Source organism: Sturnus vulgaris, chromosome 4, assembly GCF_052056855.1.
Source record: "Sturnus vulgaris isolate bStuVul1 chromosome 4, bStuVul1.hap1, whole genome shotgun sequence".
NCBI lineage: Eukaryota > Metazoa > Chordata > Aves > Passeriformes > Sturnidae > Sturnus > Sturnus vulgaris.
Genome location: NC_142246.1, coordinates 2,934,674 through 2,951,996, shown reverse-complemented (window position 1 = coordinate 2,951,996; position 17,323 = coordinate 2,934,674). Strand labels below are relative to the sequence as shown.

Sequence of the window (17,323 nt, the reverse complement as noted above, 5' to 3'; positions counted from 1 at the left end):
TAGGGCTACAAAATTCCATGGGATGAGATCTTCCCATGCTGAGTTTAGCATCCCAGTAAGAAACAATCCTTCATTTTGGTGGCTGACATGTTTTCATCAAAACATAAGGAAAATGAATTTGACCTCAAGTGTTGGGTGTTTGGGCATTTTTTTTCTTAATTCACATTAAAAAAGCTGTTAAGTGTTTGTTATTGTGGGTTATTTCAAGCAAAACCATCCTTATGAACATTTTCCTTGTGCAGTATTTGTCCCTATTTTCTTGTATTTTCAAGTTTTCTTGTTCTCAGTAGGGCCAAAAACCCAGCTCAAGGAAGTTGGGTGAAATCTTAAGGAAGAAAAGAAGTGCATGAAAGAAATGAGGAAAATCAAAAATGTGTCATTTCCTGCAATAATTATCAAGGGAAATAAAGGAATAAACAAACTATAATATTTTTTGTCCATTCTCATACCCAGTGAATCCACAGATCTCCCATGCTCTGACAGCACCAGTTAAATCATCCCACTGTCCACTTGGCCTGCCCTTTGAAACAACTATTTTTTTAAGAAAGAAAAGTTGAAAAATCAGGGATAAACACACTCCAAGGAAATATTTCCTGTGTACAGTAGAAGGAAGCTGAGGGAGAGCCCTTGTTCACCAGCGGGGTCAGTCCCCATCACAATGTATGGAGCCAGGTCACCGGGAGGAAATCAGTGTAAACAGGATCTGCTTTTATCAGTGGGAAAAAACCCCAGCCCTGTTGGAATTAGCCAGAAATATGTGCCTATATGTTATAGTCACAAGCTGCTGTGTCCATTTGCTGCAGGGTTCAGTCATGGGCACGGAGCTGTCCCCGAATGCAGGACCCTGAGTGTCCCTTCTGTTTTGGGAAGGAGCTCATGAGGGGATGCCTGCACGCTGAGCAGGATGCCTGGGCTGGGGGGGTCAGGATTGGGAGAACAAGGTTTGGCGTGGGAGAGATGTTTGATGGAAGCCCTGGATGCAGGAAACCTGGCAAGGCATCCTTCTGGTGGATTGCTGGGGCTGGGGGTGAACTGTCAGACTGGCAGGGCATTCCCGTGGTGGGGTTTTGGGGTTCTGGGGGACAGGATAGCTGTGCATGGCATCCTCTTGGAGGGATGCTGGAACTGGAGGGGACAGGATATCTGTGTATGTCATCCTCCTGGTGGGATGTTGGGGTTCTGGGGGACAGGATATCTGTGCATGGCATCCTCCTGGTGGGATGTTGGAGCTGGGGGGTAAAGGATAGCTGTGCACAGCATCTTCCTGGTGGGGTGTTGGGGCTGGAGGGGACATGCCAGCCATACAGGACGTCCTCGTGCTGAGATACTGGGAGAGGGGGATGTCAGAGGAGCAGGACATCCTCCTGGTGGGATGCTGGAGCTAAAGGAGGATATGGCAGCCTGGCAGGACATCCTCCTGGTGGGATGCTGTCTTCGGGTTCCCGGCATGGGGAGGTCTCCAGAGGGATGGGAGGTCTCCAGAGGGATGCGGGGGTGTCTCCTGAGGGATGGGGGGTGTCTCCTGAGGGATGGGGGTCTTAAGAAGGATAGGGGTTCTCCAGAGGGATGGGTTGTCTCCCATCAGAGGGGTGGCGCATCCCGCGCTGTGCCCGCGGCCCCGGGACCCCGCGGGACCGGACCGGACCCGCCGGGCAAAGCCTGCGCTCTGCTGCCCTCCGGCGGTGACGGGCGGGAGCGCTGCAGCCCCGGGCTGCCCCCGGAGCGGAGTGACCCCCGCGATGGACACCGGTAATGAGTGATAATGAGTGACCCTGCGGGGGATGGACCCCAGTAATGAGCGATCCTCCTGGAGCTGGACCTCAGAGCTGGGTGACCCCTCCTGGGGAATAGACCCCTCTGCTGAGTGACCCTCCTGAGGGATGGACCCCAGAGCTGAGTGATCTCTCCTGGAGATGGACCCCAATACTGAGTGACACTCCTGGGGGTGGACCCCAGTGCAGAGTGACCCTTCTGGGGGTGCACACCAGTACTGCGAGACTGTCCTGCGGAATGGACCCCAGTACTGAGCGATCATCCTGGGGCTGAACCCCGGTGCTGCGAGACCCTTTCTGGGGCTGCACCTCACTTCTATGTCCTAATCCTCCTGGGGGCTGCACCCCACTGCTGAGTGACCCTCCTGGGGCTGCACCCCACTGCTGCGAGACCCTCCTTGGGGCTGCCTCCTCCCAGAGCGCGCCTGGACCCTCTCCATCATCATCTCGCCTGAACCCCCTCCATCATCTCCCCTGTATCCCCTCCATCCTCTCTCCTCTCCCCGCCTGCTCTGCTGCCGGCTTCCCTCTGCCCCGGGCCCGCCTCGTCCTGCAAACCAGCGCTGCCGCTGCCGCCTCCTCCTCCTCCTCCTCCTCCTCCTCCCCGGCGGCACCTGACGCGCGGGGCTCCCCCCGCCCCCGGCCCGTCCGGCCCCTCCCGCCGCTCCCGGTCGGAGCGCGGAGCCGCGGAGCCGCCGGGCGCTGCCGGCCGTGCCCAGCGCAGCCCCCGGAGCATGCGAGGGGCCGGGGGGGCTCTGAGCGCGCTGCCCCCCCGAGCGGGGCTGAGCGCTGGGGACAGCGGGGACAGCGGGGCCGGGGGGCAGCGCGGACGGACGGAGTGAAGCGGGCGGGGGGCGCCGGGCAGCGCGTCCTGCCCTCCCTCCTTCTCTCTCTCTCTCTCTCTCCCCATCCCTGCCTCTCTCCATCCCTCCACCCCGGCCGGGCGAGCGAGGTGCGGAGCGCTCTTGGCGGGGGCTGCCAGCCGGGGATCATGCCGGGGGAGCTGCGCCTCGGCACCGCTTTCTCCTCGCCCTCAATGGAGCCCGGACTTTTTCTACAATGACTTTCCCCGAGCTGAGCAATGGCAGCTTGAGTGGGAACCGGACGGGACAAGGCAGCCAGAGCGCTGCCAACCGGTCCTGGGGGCTGCAAGGGGAGGAGACCCCCGAGGGCAACGGCACCACGCTGACTTTCGCCTTGGATGTGCAGGCGGTGGGCGTCGGGGTCTTCCTGGCCGTCTTCATCCTCTCGGCCATCGTGGGGAACATCCTGGTCATCCTCTCGGTGGCTTGCAACCGGCACCTGCAGACGGTCACCAACTACTTCATCGTCAACCTGGCCATAGCCGACCTGCTGCTCAGCACCACCGTGCTGCCCTTCTCGGCCACCCTGGAGGTTTTGGGCTTCTGGGTGTTCGGGCGCATCTTCTGCAACATCTGGGCAGCGGTGGACGTGCTGTGCTGCTCTGCCTCCATCATGAGCCTGTGCATCATCTCCGTGGACAGGTACATCGGCGTCAAGTACTCCCTCAAGTACCCCACCATCATGACCGAGAGGAAGGCGGGGGTCATCCTCGTGGTGGTCTGGCTCTCCTCCATGGTCATCTCCATCGGGCCACTGCTGGGCTGGAAGGAGCCGCCGCCGCCGGATGAGAGCATCTGCAGCATCACGGAGGAGCCGGGCTATGCCCTGTTCTCCTCCCTCTTCTCCTTCTACCTGCCCCTCATGGTCATCCTGGTGATGTACTTCAGGATTTACGTGGTGGCCAGGAGGACCACGCGGAGCCTGGAGGCAGGGGTCAAGAAGGAGAGGAACAAGTCCATGGAGGTGGTGCTGCGCATCCACTGCCGCAGCGTGCTGGAGGAGCCTCTCTCCAGCACCCGCAACAAGGGGCACAACTTCAGGAGCTCCCTCTCCGTGCGGCTCCTCAAGTTCTCCCGGGAGAAAAAAGCAGCCAAGACTCTCGCCATCGTCGTGGGTGTTTTCATCCTCTGCTGGTTCCCCTTTTTCTTCATCCTGCCTTTTGGTAAGTGACCCCATCCCAGCTCCACTGCCTGGGGCTGAACCCCTGGTAACCCGCTGCTTGGGACAAACTTTTCAGGACACAACTCATGCATGGAAATGAGGGATAGCTGACTGATGGATATGAATAAACCAGCGATGAATTAATTCAATTAATTAGCACTTATTCAATATTTATTAAGCAAAGTCGTACAATCAATCAAAGTAGATAGCAAATGAATAAAATAGCAGCATAATAATTGCTTTAATTAATTCATTCTGCATTCAGCATTTTAACTAACGAAGCTCAGGCTGAGGAGGAAGCAGCCCTGTTTCAAACAGGCTGTTCTTATGGCACAATGGTCTCCAAACAGTTTTGCTATCTTCTCATTCTCCCAGTTTGGGAACTACACCTGGATAGACCCCTGTAGGTCCAGGGCTCCCATCTCTGTTGGAGATGAGTGAGGTTTTATCCCTCCAAGGAGTGTGTCAGAGCCTGAAGCACAAATTTTGACTTCCCGGGCTGCTGTTGTTGTGCAGGGACCTGGAGCAGGACCGGGTATTATCCATAAGGGTGATGGGTGAAGATCCCATCTGGTTTTCCAGGACTGATCCAGCACCCCCAGGAGCTGCGGCCCTGCTGTAGTGCCCGTGTGCTCATTTAGGGTTGTCTCACGAGTTGTGCTCTAAAGTTTTGGCAAGTTGTTTGTGAAAAGGATGCTCCCCCCTGCGTGCAGGGGAGGCTGAGCAGGCACAGAGCCCACCGGGGACGTGTGATGCCCAAAGCAACGTCCCCTTCCAGCACCAGTGGCCCAGGATGTGCAGGGAAGCCTGAGCTCCTCATCCTGACAGCAGGCACCCAGCTCAGGGGACCTGATTCACCCTCTGGAATGCTGTAGCTAAACCTGGAGCTGGGAAGAAGGAGATTAAAATAATTCCTGAGTATCAGCAGCAGCCCTTGCACATTGCTGAGTGAAGCAGAGGTCTGTCATTCCATCTGCCAGCTGGGACCCACGTGTCCCACAGCCCACGGGGGACTTGTGTCCCACCAAGCCCGGGAGCATTCACTACAGCTGGGGCTGCATTTTTTCTCAGGGTTTTTCAAATCCTCTTGCCCGGGGCTGCCTCTCAAGTCAGTGGGAACAGCATCGTGACTGCGAGACAGATTTTGACCTGCTGAGGTTTTGAGCTCCCTCCAGCACCGGGGCTGTTTCCCTGGGCTGTGTCCCCAGGGCCAGCTGGAGCCCAGGGCTGTGGGACACCCTGCAGTGGGAAAATCCACCGGGATCCATGGTGCCTCGAGAGCTGAGGTGTCCCTGGAGTGGTGAATCAGGGCTGTGTGTGTCTGCTCTCACCACGCTGCTCTCTGCTGCCTCTGTGCTCCGGAGCCTCCCCGGGGGTGAGGGTGGTGTTTGGGGGGTTTGGCTCAGCTCTCTCTCTGTTTGGGGGGTGAAGTCGTTGCTGTGAGGAATTTCCACCCTGTGGGAGCGTTGCAGTTGATGGTTTAACTCAGTAAGGCTGCACTGAACTCCTCTCCCTGCAGGACCCGGGATGAATTATCCCATTTCACCGTGCCTCAGTTTCCCTTTCAGTGATCAGGTGTGTTGGGGGGAATGGAGGGGAGGTGGTGTAACCTGCAAATGAACAGTTTGGGAAATGTGGGGCTCAGGGGGACGCCAGTACCTGAAGGCTGAGCTCTCTGAGAAGCTCCATTGAGATACTCCCTTCCTTGGCCAGCCAGGGCAGGAAACAGCTCCAAACCTCATTTGCACCTTTACACCTAAAATCGTGAAATCATGGAATGATTTGGGATGGAAGGGACTTTAAAGATTGTCTAGTTCCGACCACCTGACAACCTTCCAGCTAATGAAGCTGGAAATCAGGATCCTGTTCCTCTGAGTTACTCCCAGTACTTTGAAATAGAGAAGAAATCTCAGGCAAATATTTTTCAGTAGAAAAAAATAATTTTATTTTGTTTCACCATATCTGTCCTGCCTTGAAACGCTTGAGCCAGCTTCTCTGCTGACGTAAATCAGAGAAGTCAAAGGAGGCACACTGATTTCCACCAGCTAAAAATCCAAACTTCATTCTTTAGGTGCCTCCCATGAACCTATTTGCTTCCTCCAAGCACACAACTGGCCAAGTCTTTTATAAACATGGCTTTGATCTTTACTTCCTGCTATATTATATGTTTAATATAAACACAGCAAAAGTTCATTTATTTTATGACTACAAAATATGCTGCCTCTGATTTCCCCCTTTATTAATTGCAATTTCCTATTCAAATCTGAGAATTGTTCAATGCTGTCAAGAAGGGAACAGAAACTTCTTATCTTGCATTCTGCAGCTCAGGAGACAGGTCTGAAACTTGCAGAAATCAGAAAATTTTACTGTAAATCTACAAGCTGAAACATGCTGGGGCCAAGTCTGCTAAAAAAGAAGGTGTAAGTGGTAAAGTAAAATAGATTTTATTTATTTCATTAGACAAAATTAGGTGAAAGAATTCAGGACCGACTGAAAATGATATTGATACACATTTTAAATGAAAGTGAAACTCCTGTGAAAAACAAAACAACTTCCAAAAGAGAAATGTATTGTTTCAACTTGAGAGTAAATGGGAATTTATTAAAATTCAGACATTTCAAATTGAGCCTTCAAATTGCATCAGAGTGAAATGAATAAGTGATTTGTTTTCTTCGGAAAATATCCAAATGTTTTGACTTCTTTTTTTTCTCTCTTTGACATGAATTTGCAAGAAGTCATCGTTGAGTCGCACTGTTCACTGATGTCTGATTCAAATTTTTAGTAAAATTAAATTTTTAAAGTGACAAAAGACCCTCAGCTCCCCTTAAAAGTCCTCCAGCACTCGGAAACTTCCGTACTCGTGCCGTCCTTGGTGTCTCTGAGTCTGCACACATCCTTGCCACTCTCTGCAGAGCAGCTCCACATTAGTTACACAGGAGTAATATTCATCACATCAGTGCTGAAAAGCTGAAATAACCCAAAATTTCGAATAACAAGAGCTATGTATGCTCTAAATGCTGTCAGCCGTTTTTCCATGCTCCAATAATCTACAATGACTTTTTTCTTTAAATCAGCTCAAATTCCCCGACACCAGCACAGTCTGTTTATCAGCTGAGTAATTTAACTCCCTGTTGGGTGTGTGATCACAGTCCCTGAGCACGGGATGCTATCACCAGGACTTTAAATCCCATTAACAGCTCCTGAGGATAATGAGGGTCTTTAGCAGCGGGTTGTTCAACCCGGGATGAAATCCTGGTTTGTAGCTCGTGTTTAGTCCTTGCTGAGTGTGGGGAGCACTGGGGCTCTCCCAGGCTGCTCTCTGGGGATGCTGGGGGGTGGTTCTGGGGTTTGTGGCAGGGTTCCTATTCCCTGAGCAAAAACCTGCCAGGAGAATTGAACTGGAGACTTTTCAGAGATGTAGGGTCAGGAGTTTAAGGCTGGTTTGTAGCTTCGGGTTCATCTCCCTTTGGTTGTCCCAGGGCATGGAGATGCTCCAGGGGCTGCTCTCCTCCTCTGGAGCCAGGCTGGGAGAGCTGGGGGTGCTCACATGGAGAGGAGAAAGCTCCAGGGAGAGCTCAGAGCCTAAAGGAGGTTTATCAAAGGAGGCAGAACAACTTCTTGTGTGGGCAGAAAGTGATAGGACAAGGGACTGTGTTTTTAAACTGGCAGAGGGAAGGGTTAAATGGGATATTGGGAAGAAATTCCTCCCTGTGAGGAACCACAGGGTACCCAGAGAAGCTGTGGCTGCCCCTGGATCCCTGGAAGTGTCCAAGGCCAGTTTGGAGCCTTTGGGATGGTGGGAGCTGTCCCTGCCTATGGCATGGGTGATGTTGCTGGTCCCTTCCAAAGCATGGCATGATTCTGTGACTACAAAAACATCCAGGCACAGCTAATGAGCTGATGATGTCTGCACTGCAGGTATTTGCAGAAAAGTGGGATATATCATAATCAGGATTTTTCACTCGATGATCTCTGAGGGTTTTTTCAACTTTAACAATTGAGTGTTTCTATAGAGGCTTCACTGGCTCTTTTGCTAATGGAAAATCCTGTTAAAAGCTAAGTGCTGGGTTTGTCCTTGCAGTAGCACACCCATGGCAGGTGGTCAGGGAACCAGAACCCCCTATAGGTAGATAGGCACCTGCTTTCTCAAACCTGATGCAGGAGGATGTAAGAGTGGGAGGAGGGATGGAGACCTGATTCCCATCACCATTCATCAGGGGAGCACCTGAAGTCAATGTGGGTCCTCAGACAGGACCATCCCAGGAGTGGAGGTCAAAACCTTTTCCATCAGAGCCTCAGAAGGATGTAGGAGGAACTCCCATCCCTTGGGACCAAGGATGGACTAGCTGGAACCCAGCATGGTGATTTATGTACCTCAGTGGCCTGTGCTCTTTAAGCATGTTCTAGTCCGGGCTCCCATGTTTGTTATTCTTTGGATTTGGTCAGAAATCAAGACTGGTGTGAGAAAGAAAGACCCGTAGTGAGAAATGAGGAAACATTGTGGTTAGTGCCACACAACGGTGAAGGCCACAAGCCAAGTGTCACTTTGACCCTGTCCATCCACGAGCAGCAGGTTACCCAGACAAGGAAAGCCTGGAGAGATCCCTGGGCATGGATAAAACCCTCCAGACTGACAGTCTCATGTCTGCCTTGGGTTGGTGGCTTGCTGTGTTTGCAGGGGAAGCTGCTGCTCGTTTCCAGGTGTGATTCAGAAGAACAGGGAATTGGCTTTTCCACCTTCACCCTTAAGGAAAGGCAGCTGCTACACCAGCCAAGCTCTCTCCTTCAAGCCAAAATATAAAGATATTTTTAGTTGCTGTTTGACATAGGGCAGGAGCCCTTTCACAAAGCGTTTTGCAGAGCTGTAGCTGTGCTCAACTTCAGGAAGTGCCACTTGTAAAATAAATTATGGGGAAAACACTGTGAAAGCACACTTCATGTGAGACCAAATATGTTCTGGTAGAAATAGAGAATCTAATTCTACTCTGATAAAAGAGCATTTAGCATGATTTCCTAATAGAAAAAGGGCTTATCACTCTGTGATAATAATGAACTCACCACCTGATGAACTCTTTCATGATAGAATCACAGAATGATTTGGGCTGGGAGGGACCTGAAAGTTCATCTCATTCCACCCCCTGCCATGGGCAGGGACACCTTCCACCAAAGCAGGAGGCTCTGAGCCCCATCCCCTCTCCTGACCTGGTCACACTGCTTTGGATGCAGCCCATCATCAACCCCAGTCACATCTGAAAAAGTGCTAAAAGTGCTCTAATATCCCAGGTTCTTATAAAAATGGGCAGATGGGTGAAGGATTGAAAACTTCTATACTCTCCTTCACAGAAGGAGGGTTCAGAGCAAGCTCAGGACCCAGTTAGACATCAGAAAGTACTAAAAATCTACCAAGAGACACAATTCCAGGAAAAACCCAAAGTTCTTTAGTGTTGTTGTGCACAAGATTAAAAAAGGTGATCTGAAAGTAGGATAAAAGCACATTTAATTACTTTGATTGTCAGGGCAGTTCCTTGTATCTCCTGGAATTTTCTGAGTTGTGGTGGAAGTGGCAGAAGTGACGTAGAGAAAGGAATGCAAATTGCTTTGGAATAATTATCTATGGCCCAGAGCATCAGATCAAAGTGGAACAAGAGCAGTTGGGATGAACCATTCCATCTGCCACATGCTCCCTGTAGTCCTGGTTCATGGGAACCATACATTGATTAAAAACACCAACAAAAACACAGGGCCTCAAAAGCAGCTGTGGTTGGATTTATTGAACATCATCCAGGAAGGAGGCACCACAGGATGTTCCCATCAAATGGGCTCATGCCAAATTACCATAAATTAATTAAATTATAGGGGATGGATGGATGGATGGATGGATGGATGGATGGATGGATGGATGGATGGATGGATGGATGGATCTTCCAGCCCATCTCCCTTTCTCAAGAAGAGAACACTTGGCCCAAAATCATTCCTGAACCAGTTCATGACTATTCTTAAAGCATTAAAGTGGAGGGAAATCCACTGTTTTCCCTGAAGATTTTTGCTTTTGCTTCAGCAGCCCTCAGATGTGATTTCTGCTTCTCTTTTTCCCACGCAGTAGCATCAGGGCTGTGTAGCAGCCTGCCAGAGTGTCATTCCTGGGGCATGACAGCAGGGATGGGTGCAGTGGGAAAGGCACAGGGACACGTGGGGGTGTGCAGCCCACTGGGGGAACAGTGGATTCACCTGCAGGGATTGTGTCTATCTAGAGAAACCTCGGCAGAAAAACAACCTGGGAGCTGGGTTTCCCTCCATGGAAAACACATTTCCATCCTGCAGGAGAGGATTACAAGGAGGCACATGGATAACAAGCCTTGAGTAAATTATGCAGCCAAAGCATTAGACAGTGTTGATTCCCTCCACGTGCCCAAGTGCAGAAGACACCAGGGTGCAGAAAAACAGGGGAACACTCCATGTTGGTTTGGAAATAATCAGCCAAAAACAATTATCTGGAGCCCAAGTGTTTCCTACCCATTACCTGTGTGGGAAGCCAGAGGTGGACAGAGGGGCTCAGTGCAGTTTTTGCTGTTTTAACATGATGCCTCATGCTGGACCTCAGTTAATGATCTGGACACCCAAATTTGAGCATCTGCTCTGCTTCTGCCTGGCCAAAGCAATGCAGTGATTGGGAGTAGGACCCAGATATTCCATGACTTGTGTAAGGGATTATTCTGCTTCCAGTCCACCCTCTACACCACCAAATAAATCTATTTAAAGCCAAATGTCCGTTTTTATATGGCAGAGTCCTGACGCATCTCGAGGCAGTTGCTATAAGGAGTGTACCACAAACAGGGAAAAAATAGACTCTGAAAAACTTGAAACTACTGGGATTCAGTGAGCAAAATGTTACAAAATCTCTCAGCAGGAGTTTTGGAACGAATACCAGAATATACCACATAACAGTAAATTCATCTATATTAAGCTGGGTTTGATGGCTTTATTATATTTGACAAAATAAGTGTATTTCCTTGGGAAAGCAACCTGAATTATCTTCTGATGGATCAATTGGAGATTTACCTGCTGTGATTACAGTGCTGTATTTTAGGTAGGGCTGATAGCACCTTTTAATATTATGGGACCCTTCTGGGATAAAGTCTCAGTTTCTGGTGTCAAACATGATCTCTCAGGTGAAATTTTCCATTCTATATCTCTGTAAAAAGCTGAGTTTGTTCTGCCAAATGTCAGACAGCACGAGATGGCAAAACTGTGAAAGATGATGAGCAAAATACAGAGTTTGGTTCTTGGGGTCTCTATCTTTGCAGGTACAAAGCAGGAGATGCATTCCCATCATTCCTTATGGGATAACTTGCTGTATTGGTTCTATGATTCTAGTGAATCATCTTTGTTCACTGATTAGGGTGATGTTTAGGAAGAATTCCTTCCTGGAAAGAAGGAATGGAGAGGGTTATCAAGCACCAGCAAAGGCTGCCCAGGCAGTGGTGGAATCCTCAAATCCCTGGAGGGATTTAAAAGCCATGTGGATATGGCATTTGGGATGGTTGGACTTGGTGATCTTGGAGGGCTTTTCCAACCTTAATGGCTCTGTGATTCCTTAATTCTGCTTCTGCCTGCCCTGCATTCTCTGATTTGGTGCTCTATGAAACTGCCACATGGAAACTGAAGACTGCACTTCTCCCTGCACCAGGATTTATGGGTGAGATCAGCCCAGGGATGGATTGACTGGAGGGGCTGGAACAGGAGATGGTTTTTAGCTGCTCCTAATAAATAGCTTTTCTCCAAGAGAGCTCATAGCTGATGCCTTTGGAGCCAAGCCCAAGAGCCACCAGATCTGGTGGCAGGAAACCAACTGCCAGCTTGATCAAGAGAGGGCATTTCCTCCTCCTGGGCAGTTCCCAACCTGAGGCAATTCACAGCTCAGTCATTAAGGCCCCTGAAATGCAACTTTTATATTTATTTTTACCCCCTCCAGTAACTGGGGGAAAAAAAAATTAAAAAGAAACATCTCCAAGGGATTCGTGCTGGGAGAAATCCTTGCACTGGACAAGTCCAAGCTGCCTTTCCTGTTGTTCACAGTGAGCACATTGATGGCATTCAGTTAAGAAAGATCAGCAGGACTGGCCCAGGCAGCTCTTTCCAACACAAATCTGCCCAAGAATTGTGCCTGGAGCTGTAGGAACATGGGATTGCTGGTGCCACTTGGTTTCAGGACCTGGAATCAAACTTGCTCCTCTTGTGTCCAGGAGTTTGTTTGTTTGTCGTGGTTAATGGGATCTGTATTTCCCTTAAGGGCTGGAGCAAATCACAGGGGTTTCCCTGTCTGATCTCCTCAATTACAGAACTCCTGGCTGAATTCCCCTGCAAGGCTCTGCAGTGCAAGGCTGCAAGTGCTGAGAAACATAAAGCTGCAAACTTTCCAAAAAATGTCCATGACAGGGGAAAAAAAACAGCCATAAGGCAGCCCTGCAAGAGATCTCCAATTAAAGGATCAATTATGCAAACACTGAGCAGGGAATAGCCCCCACTGCACAAGAATCTGGCCCCAGACTTTGCTGGAAGGGCTATGCCAGAGCTCAGTCCAGGAGACAGGGGCAAGACCTCGGTGAAAGCATTTTAGGTGGGGAAAAGATAAAAAAGAAACTTGTTTGGAATTAGGGAGAGACATAGCCTAAGCCTAAAATTGATGGTTTGTAGCATAGAGACAGTGAGGAATGGGGGATCTTTGTGGCAATGAGGCAAGAGGGCAGCAGGACCAGGAAAGGGACAGGAATCTCAGCAGGAGGATGATGTGGAGCCAGGCATTGCTGAGGGGAGGATGTCACCAGCACAGTGGGCTTGTGTCACATCTCATCCCTGGCTGTTTTCCAGCTCAAGTTTCCTCAGAACAGCTCCACAAATCACTGAGAAACAGCTCATGAGTAATGACAGGGATCATGGAGGGCACTGACCCCAAAATCCAGGGACTCTGTTTTGAGCCCCTAGGTCACCAGATGAAACTGGAAATGGTGTTATTTCTTGTCCTCTCACCTGAGTGCCCAGCAGGGGACCTGACACCTGTATCCCCTCCCCAGCTGTATTCTCAGAAATGCAATTTGGAAGGGCATGGGGCACCCAGAAAACACAGCAGTGGTGGCACCATCAGCTGCCCCTTGTCCTGGTTGGAGAGCAGAGGACTTGGGTTCAGAGCAGCTTCCAGCTTTTGAACCCCAGCCTTTGAAGCCAAGTTTTCTCAGAGACACTTGCCAAACTGCACCAGAAAAGTTTTTCAGCCATGGGCTCTTTCTGTTCCCAGAGTTCCTTCCATAGGAATTATCTGGGAAGCTGTGAGGATGCAGTGTGAAGTCCAGCTGGCAGCCTGCCACAGGCTTGTGGGGATTTAGGGAAACAAAGCAGAGTGACTTTACATTACAGGGTTTGTTTTCTGTGTATTCCTCACTCTGAGATTATCATGGAATCACAGAATGGTTTGGCATGGATCCCAAATAGCATCCAATTCCACCCCCTACCATGGGCAGGGACACCTTCCACTGTCCCAGGGTGCTCCAAGCCCCATCCAGCCTGGCCTTGGACACTTCCAGGGATCCAGGGGCAGCCACAGCTTCTCTGGGCACCCTGTGCCAGGGCCTCTGCACCTTCTCAGTAATGAGAAAGAGAAAGAAGGAGCAAAGCACAGGATTTTCCAAATATTGCATCTCCCCCTTTCTTCTGCCTTGCAAAAACCAGATTATTTGGGATTAAATCATGCTGTGCTTCACTTCCAGTGACACCACACAGTTGCAGCACTCCTGGGCTCTTTGCAGACTGATCCATCCTTCTTGATGCACAAGCCCATTAGTCACGTGCTTCAGCCTCTTCTGTGTCAGGGGCTGTTCAAACAGTGTTATTTCTAGACTGGAGCTGCTCAAAGTAGTGGATCCAGATGGATGTGGGAGGCAGGAGAGCACCCCATAGTGTCTGCATGCAGGCAGACTGCAGTTCTGCCAGCATTTAGGCAAAGGAGTGGTGCAGATACTGGCAGAGAGTTTTTGCTCTCCCGGGAAAGCCACCCAGGAGGAGGGAACAATTCCCATTGCATCTCATCCCCCCCCTTGCCACCAGCCTCCCTCTGTGGTCCCCTTCCCTGAGCACCTCCTTAATCAGTGCTTCCCTTCTCATCCATGGCTCTGATAGACAAGGAATGCAATAAATTCTGGTGTGCAGGTAGAAATTGGGACCAGACTCACAGATTAAGATTTCTGTGCTGTTTATGAGCAGGTGGATGTCTCATCTCCCATTATTATCCATGTCTCCAGAGCCTTGATTGCTCACCAGGCTTGGATTGCAATTTACTACCCTCAAATATGCCTGGTGCCATCCCTAATGGAGATGAGGAAACCACGTGAGGTTTTGGGTGCAAAAATGGATGGATGGATGGATGGATGGATGGATGGATGGATGGAGAGAAATTCTATGCTCTTCTAGAATGACATTTATCTCTGTGGTACAAGACACGTGGGCAGCCTCATTGTCTGCTTTCAGATGACCTGGATTGCTTTCCCAAGAAATTAAAAAGAAAACCAGACACCCTCGTGTGAAATACACCCAGAAACCTCCCCACACTAACATTTCATTTTCTATCCCATAAACTGGAGTTTAGGATGAGCCCTGCAGCTTGGTAACTTGGCATGTCAACACTTTTCCCTCAGATGCACCTTTCCATAGGCAGATTGAAGCTGTGTCCTGAAAATTAAAATAAAGAGGTCACTGCTGCCTGCTCAGATGGCCTGAGAGGAGCCAGCCTGGCTTCCTTCACATTGCTGCCAAGCACTGAAGGGCACACCTTTGCTTCTGTGCAGGAATAGTAGGAAACAGGTATAAAAATCTCTGAAGGAAGGGATTAATTTTTGCTGATGGGCAGAGATAGAAAAGAAAAGCCATTTGTGTGATTTTACTGGCCTGATCTGACCATTTTTTTCTGGAGTGTCCATCACTTGGCCTGTGCTCCAGGAAAGCAGGACCCCATTGACTTTCTCAGTAGATGGATGACATGGATTTGTCTGCCAGTTTGGCCTCTCCATTTAGGACAGGTAGTGACAGTAAGGTGTTGGACAGGGCAGGGGTGCACACAAAGTTTGTCCTATCACAGCTTTAAGTCTTTGCCCCACTGCTAATGCTGAGATGTGAGAACCAGAAACACACAAGGCCAGGTTGGATGGGGTTCAGAGAATCCTGGGGGTGTCTCTGTCCATGGCAGGGGGTTGGAGCTGGATGATCTTAAGGTCCCTCCAACCCAAACCACTCTGCAATTCCATGACTTTATAACACATACGATGCTCAGACTCTTCCTGGGATTCATTAGCATCCCTTCACGACCCCAGTGGGCAGCATGGCTGCTGCTCTCCTACAGGAAGGATCCATGAACTTCCCCCAAAAGGTCAGGGGAAAGAGGACGTGGGCGGTTTCGTTTTCCTGCTGCAAGGACAGGGCAAGGGAAAGTATTTACATTCAAAACAGAACTTTCCCAGTGTCTGTGACTGCTCCAGTGAAAGGCAGGGAGGGAAGGGGGCTGAGTGGAGAGTGTTTACATTAAATGGGGCCATCAGCCTGTCAGGATGAATTCCACACGTTCAGCTGGAAAAGGTCTGTTCCTTCCCTGTGTACTGCACACCCCTCAGCATTCACTCAGAGAAACCACAGGTGATTAAATTAACAGCCTAATGTATGGAACAAAAATAATTTGTTCCAAAACCAAGCGTTTACTGCTCAAAGCAGAGCTGGGTGACTCACAGCAGAATTCAGATCAGCCATTGGAGAGCAGCACTGCAGAAATATGATCACATCTGCCATCCCAAGTGCATTGGCAATCCCTCTGGTGCCTTCTTCCTTCGTAGCTCTTCATCTTCTTCTCCCTTTTCCTGATTCTCCTCCTGTCTGTACCCTCTGTGGCTCTGGTACCACAGGCACATTTGGAGAAAGGACTGACTGTCACTGCAGATCCCCATGGGTCAGCCATGATCCCATTCAAAATCTCTTGGGCTTCATGTGTGTCCCAGGCCTGAACCTCTGCTGCTGTGCCTTGGGAGAGGCCATTCTGGATCTTACTGCACCCAGTTCTTGGAAATTTTATTGTTTGCAGTGGGAACATATCCTTGTCTCCTTGCAAATTCATTAGTTCTGTGTCCATGTCATCTTCCTTAAGTAATTAGATTATTTCTTTGGATTTCACCCTTCTGGCAAACAACTCCTTAGAGGTCTTCTCCCCCTGTAGCCTCTCTTTGTTGAATCCATCCCACCTAATTCATTGCTCCTGCCTTTACCATCCATATTCCCCCACTGATCCATCTGGATTTACTCCCCTTTAGGTCACTGATGGTTTGGGTGCTTTGGGAGACCAGCCTTGTACTTTACACTCAAACTCTTAAAGACACAGCAGAGAAACGAGTGCCAGGGCAAGCAGTTGTGTGTGGTAATAACCCTGCTGTTCCTGTTAGCAATGGTGCTGACAGATCACACTTCCCACCTGGAGAAGAGAACCACCTGGATTGTGTTGGTGGATGCCCCTGTGGTTGCCTCTGTCCAGGCTGTGCAGTTTGGTGCTCTGCCTGTGAAGCTGGCACTGGGTTTGAACAATTCTGGGTCATGCCACAGAGATCTCCAAGGAAAAGTGTCTGAAGAATCAATGGTTGCTCCCTGCCATGGCCAAGCTCATGCTCAAGGTTGTACCACAGGGTTAATTTCATGAGCCCATCTTTTTCACTGCTGCTTTGTTCCATAAGGGATTTTCCATAGGCTCCTTCATCCAAACTCAGCTGGAAACATCTCCCCAGGTCACTGGAGAAGTCACACCTCAAAACCACGAGGTCCCCATCTGGCAGAGCTGAAATGTGGATGAAGAAATGCTGCCAGATGTGAGTCATCCTCCCTCTGCAGCACTGCCTGATGGTCACCATGGGGACTGGGTCAACCACCTCAGCAAAATGGTCTGAGAAAGTCCATTTTTCTGTCTCCCTGTTTATTTCTTGACACTTCTAAACAACTTCCTCTCTCACTCTTCTCCAGCCCAGGAGTGACTGCTTTTCAGGTTCATAGAGGCTAAGGAGCCTTTATTTTATTCCAAACTGCACCATCAAGGAGGCATCTCTACCACACACGTTTGAAAAAGGTGTCAGAGTCCAGGAGAAATCACTTTGCTTGTGAAGAGACAGAGGGACTGAGCCAGCTCTAGGTGAGGAAACCCTCTTCAGGGTCTGGCAGGCAGCCAGGCAATGCTGTGGGCACTTTTAAGGGCTCTGCAAAGCAAGAGATTGAATTTAGGAGTCTGCATTGGGGTCACCACTGTTGTCACCCTGGCACCTGTAGAGATCTTTGTACCCAGAGATTGTTTTCTTCCTTCTCAAGGTTAAATCCTTCCTCCTTGAGTTGGTCTCCACCCCACTCTGAATGTCATTTTTATCCCAATTCTGTTGGTGCTAGGCTGGTCACTCAGAAAAGTTTCAGCAGGAGCAGGTTTTCCCTTGTTTTCATCCTCTCCTTGGTTATCCTTTATT

At 49.9% G+C, this 17,323-nt stretch overlaps 1 protein-coding gene across 1 annotated transcript in view; it reads left to right on the top strand.

The window, feature by feature from the left end:
* The first annotated feature begins 2,670 nt into the window (after positions 1-2,670).
* Positions 2,671-17,323, top strand: part of ADRA1D (adrenoceptor alpha 1D) — a 40,995-nt gene continuing 26,342 nt past the window's right edge. Inside the window, exon 1 of the mRNA XM_014876240.2 lies at positions 2,671-3,798. Within this exon, the coding sequence (XP_014731726.1) occupies positions 2,832-3,798 (967 nt within the window). The 5' untranslated portion in view covers positions 2,671-2,831. The remainder of the gene's footprint in view (positions 3,799-17,323) is intronic.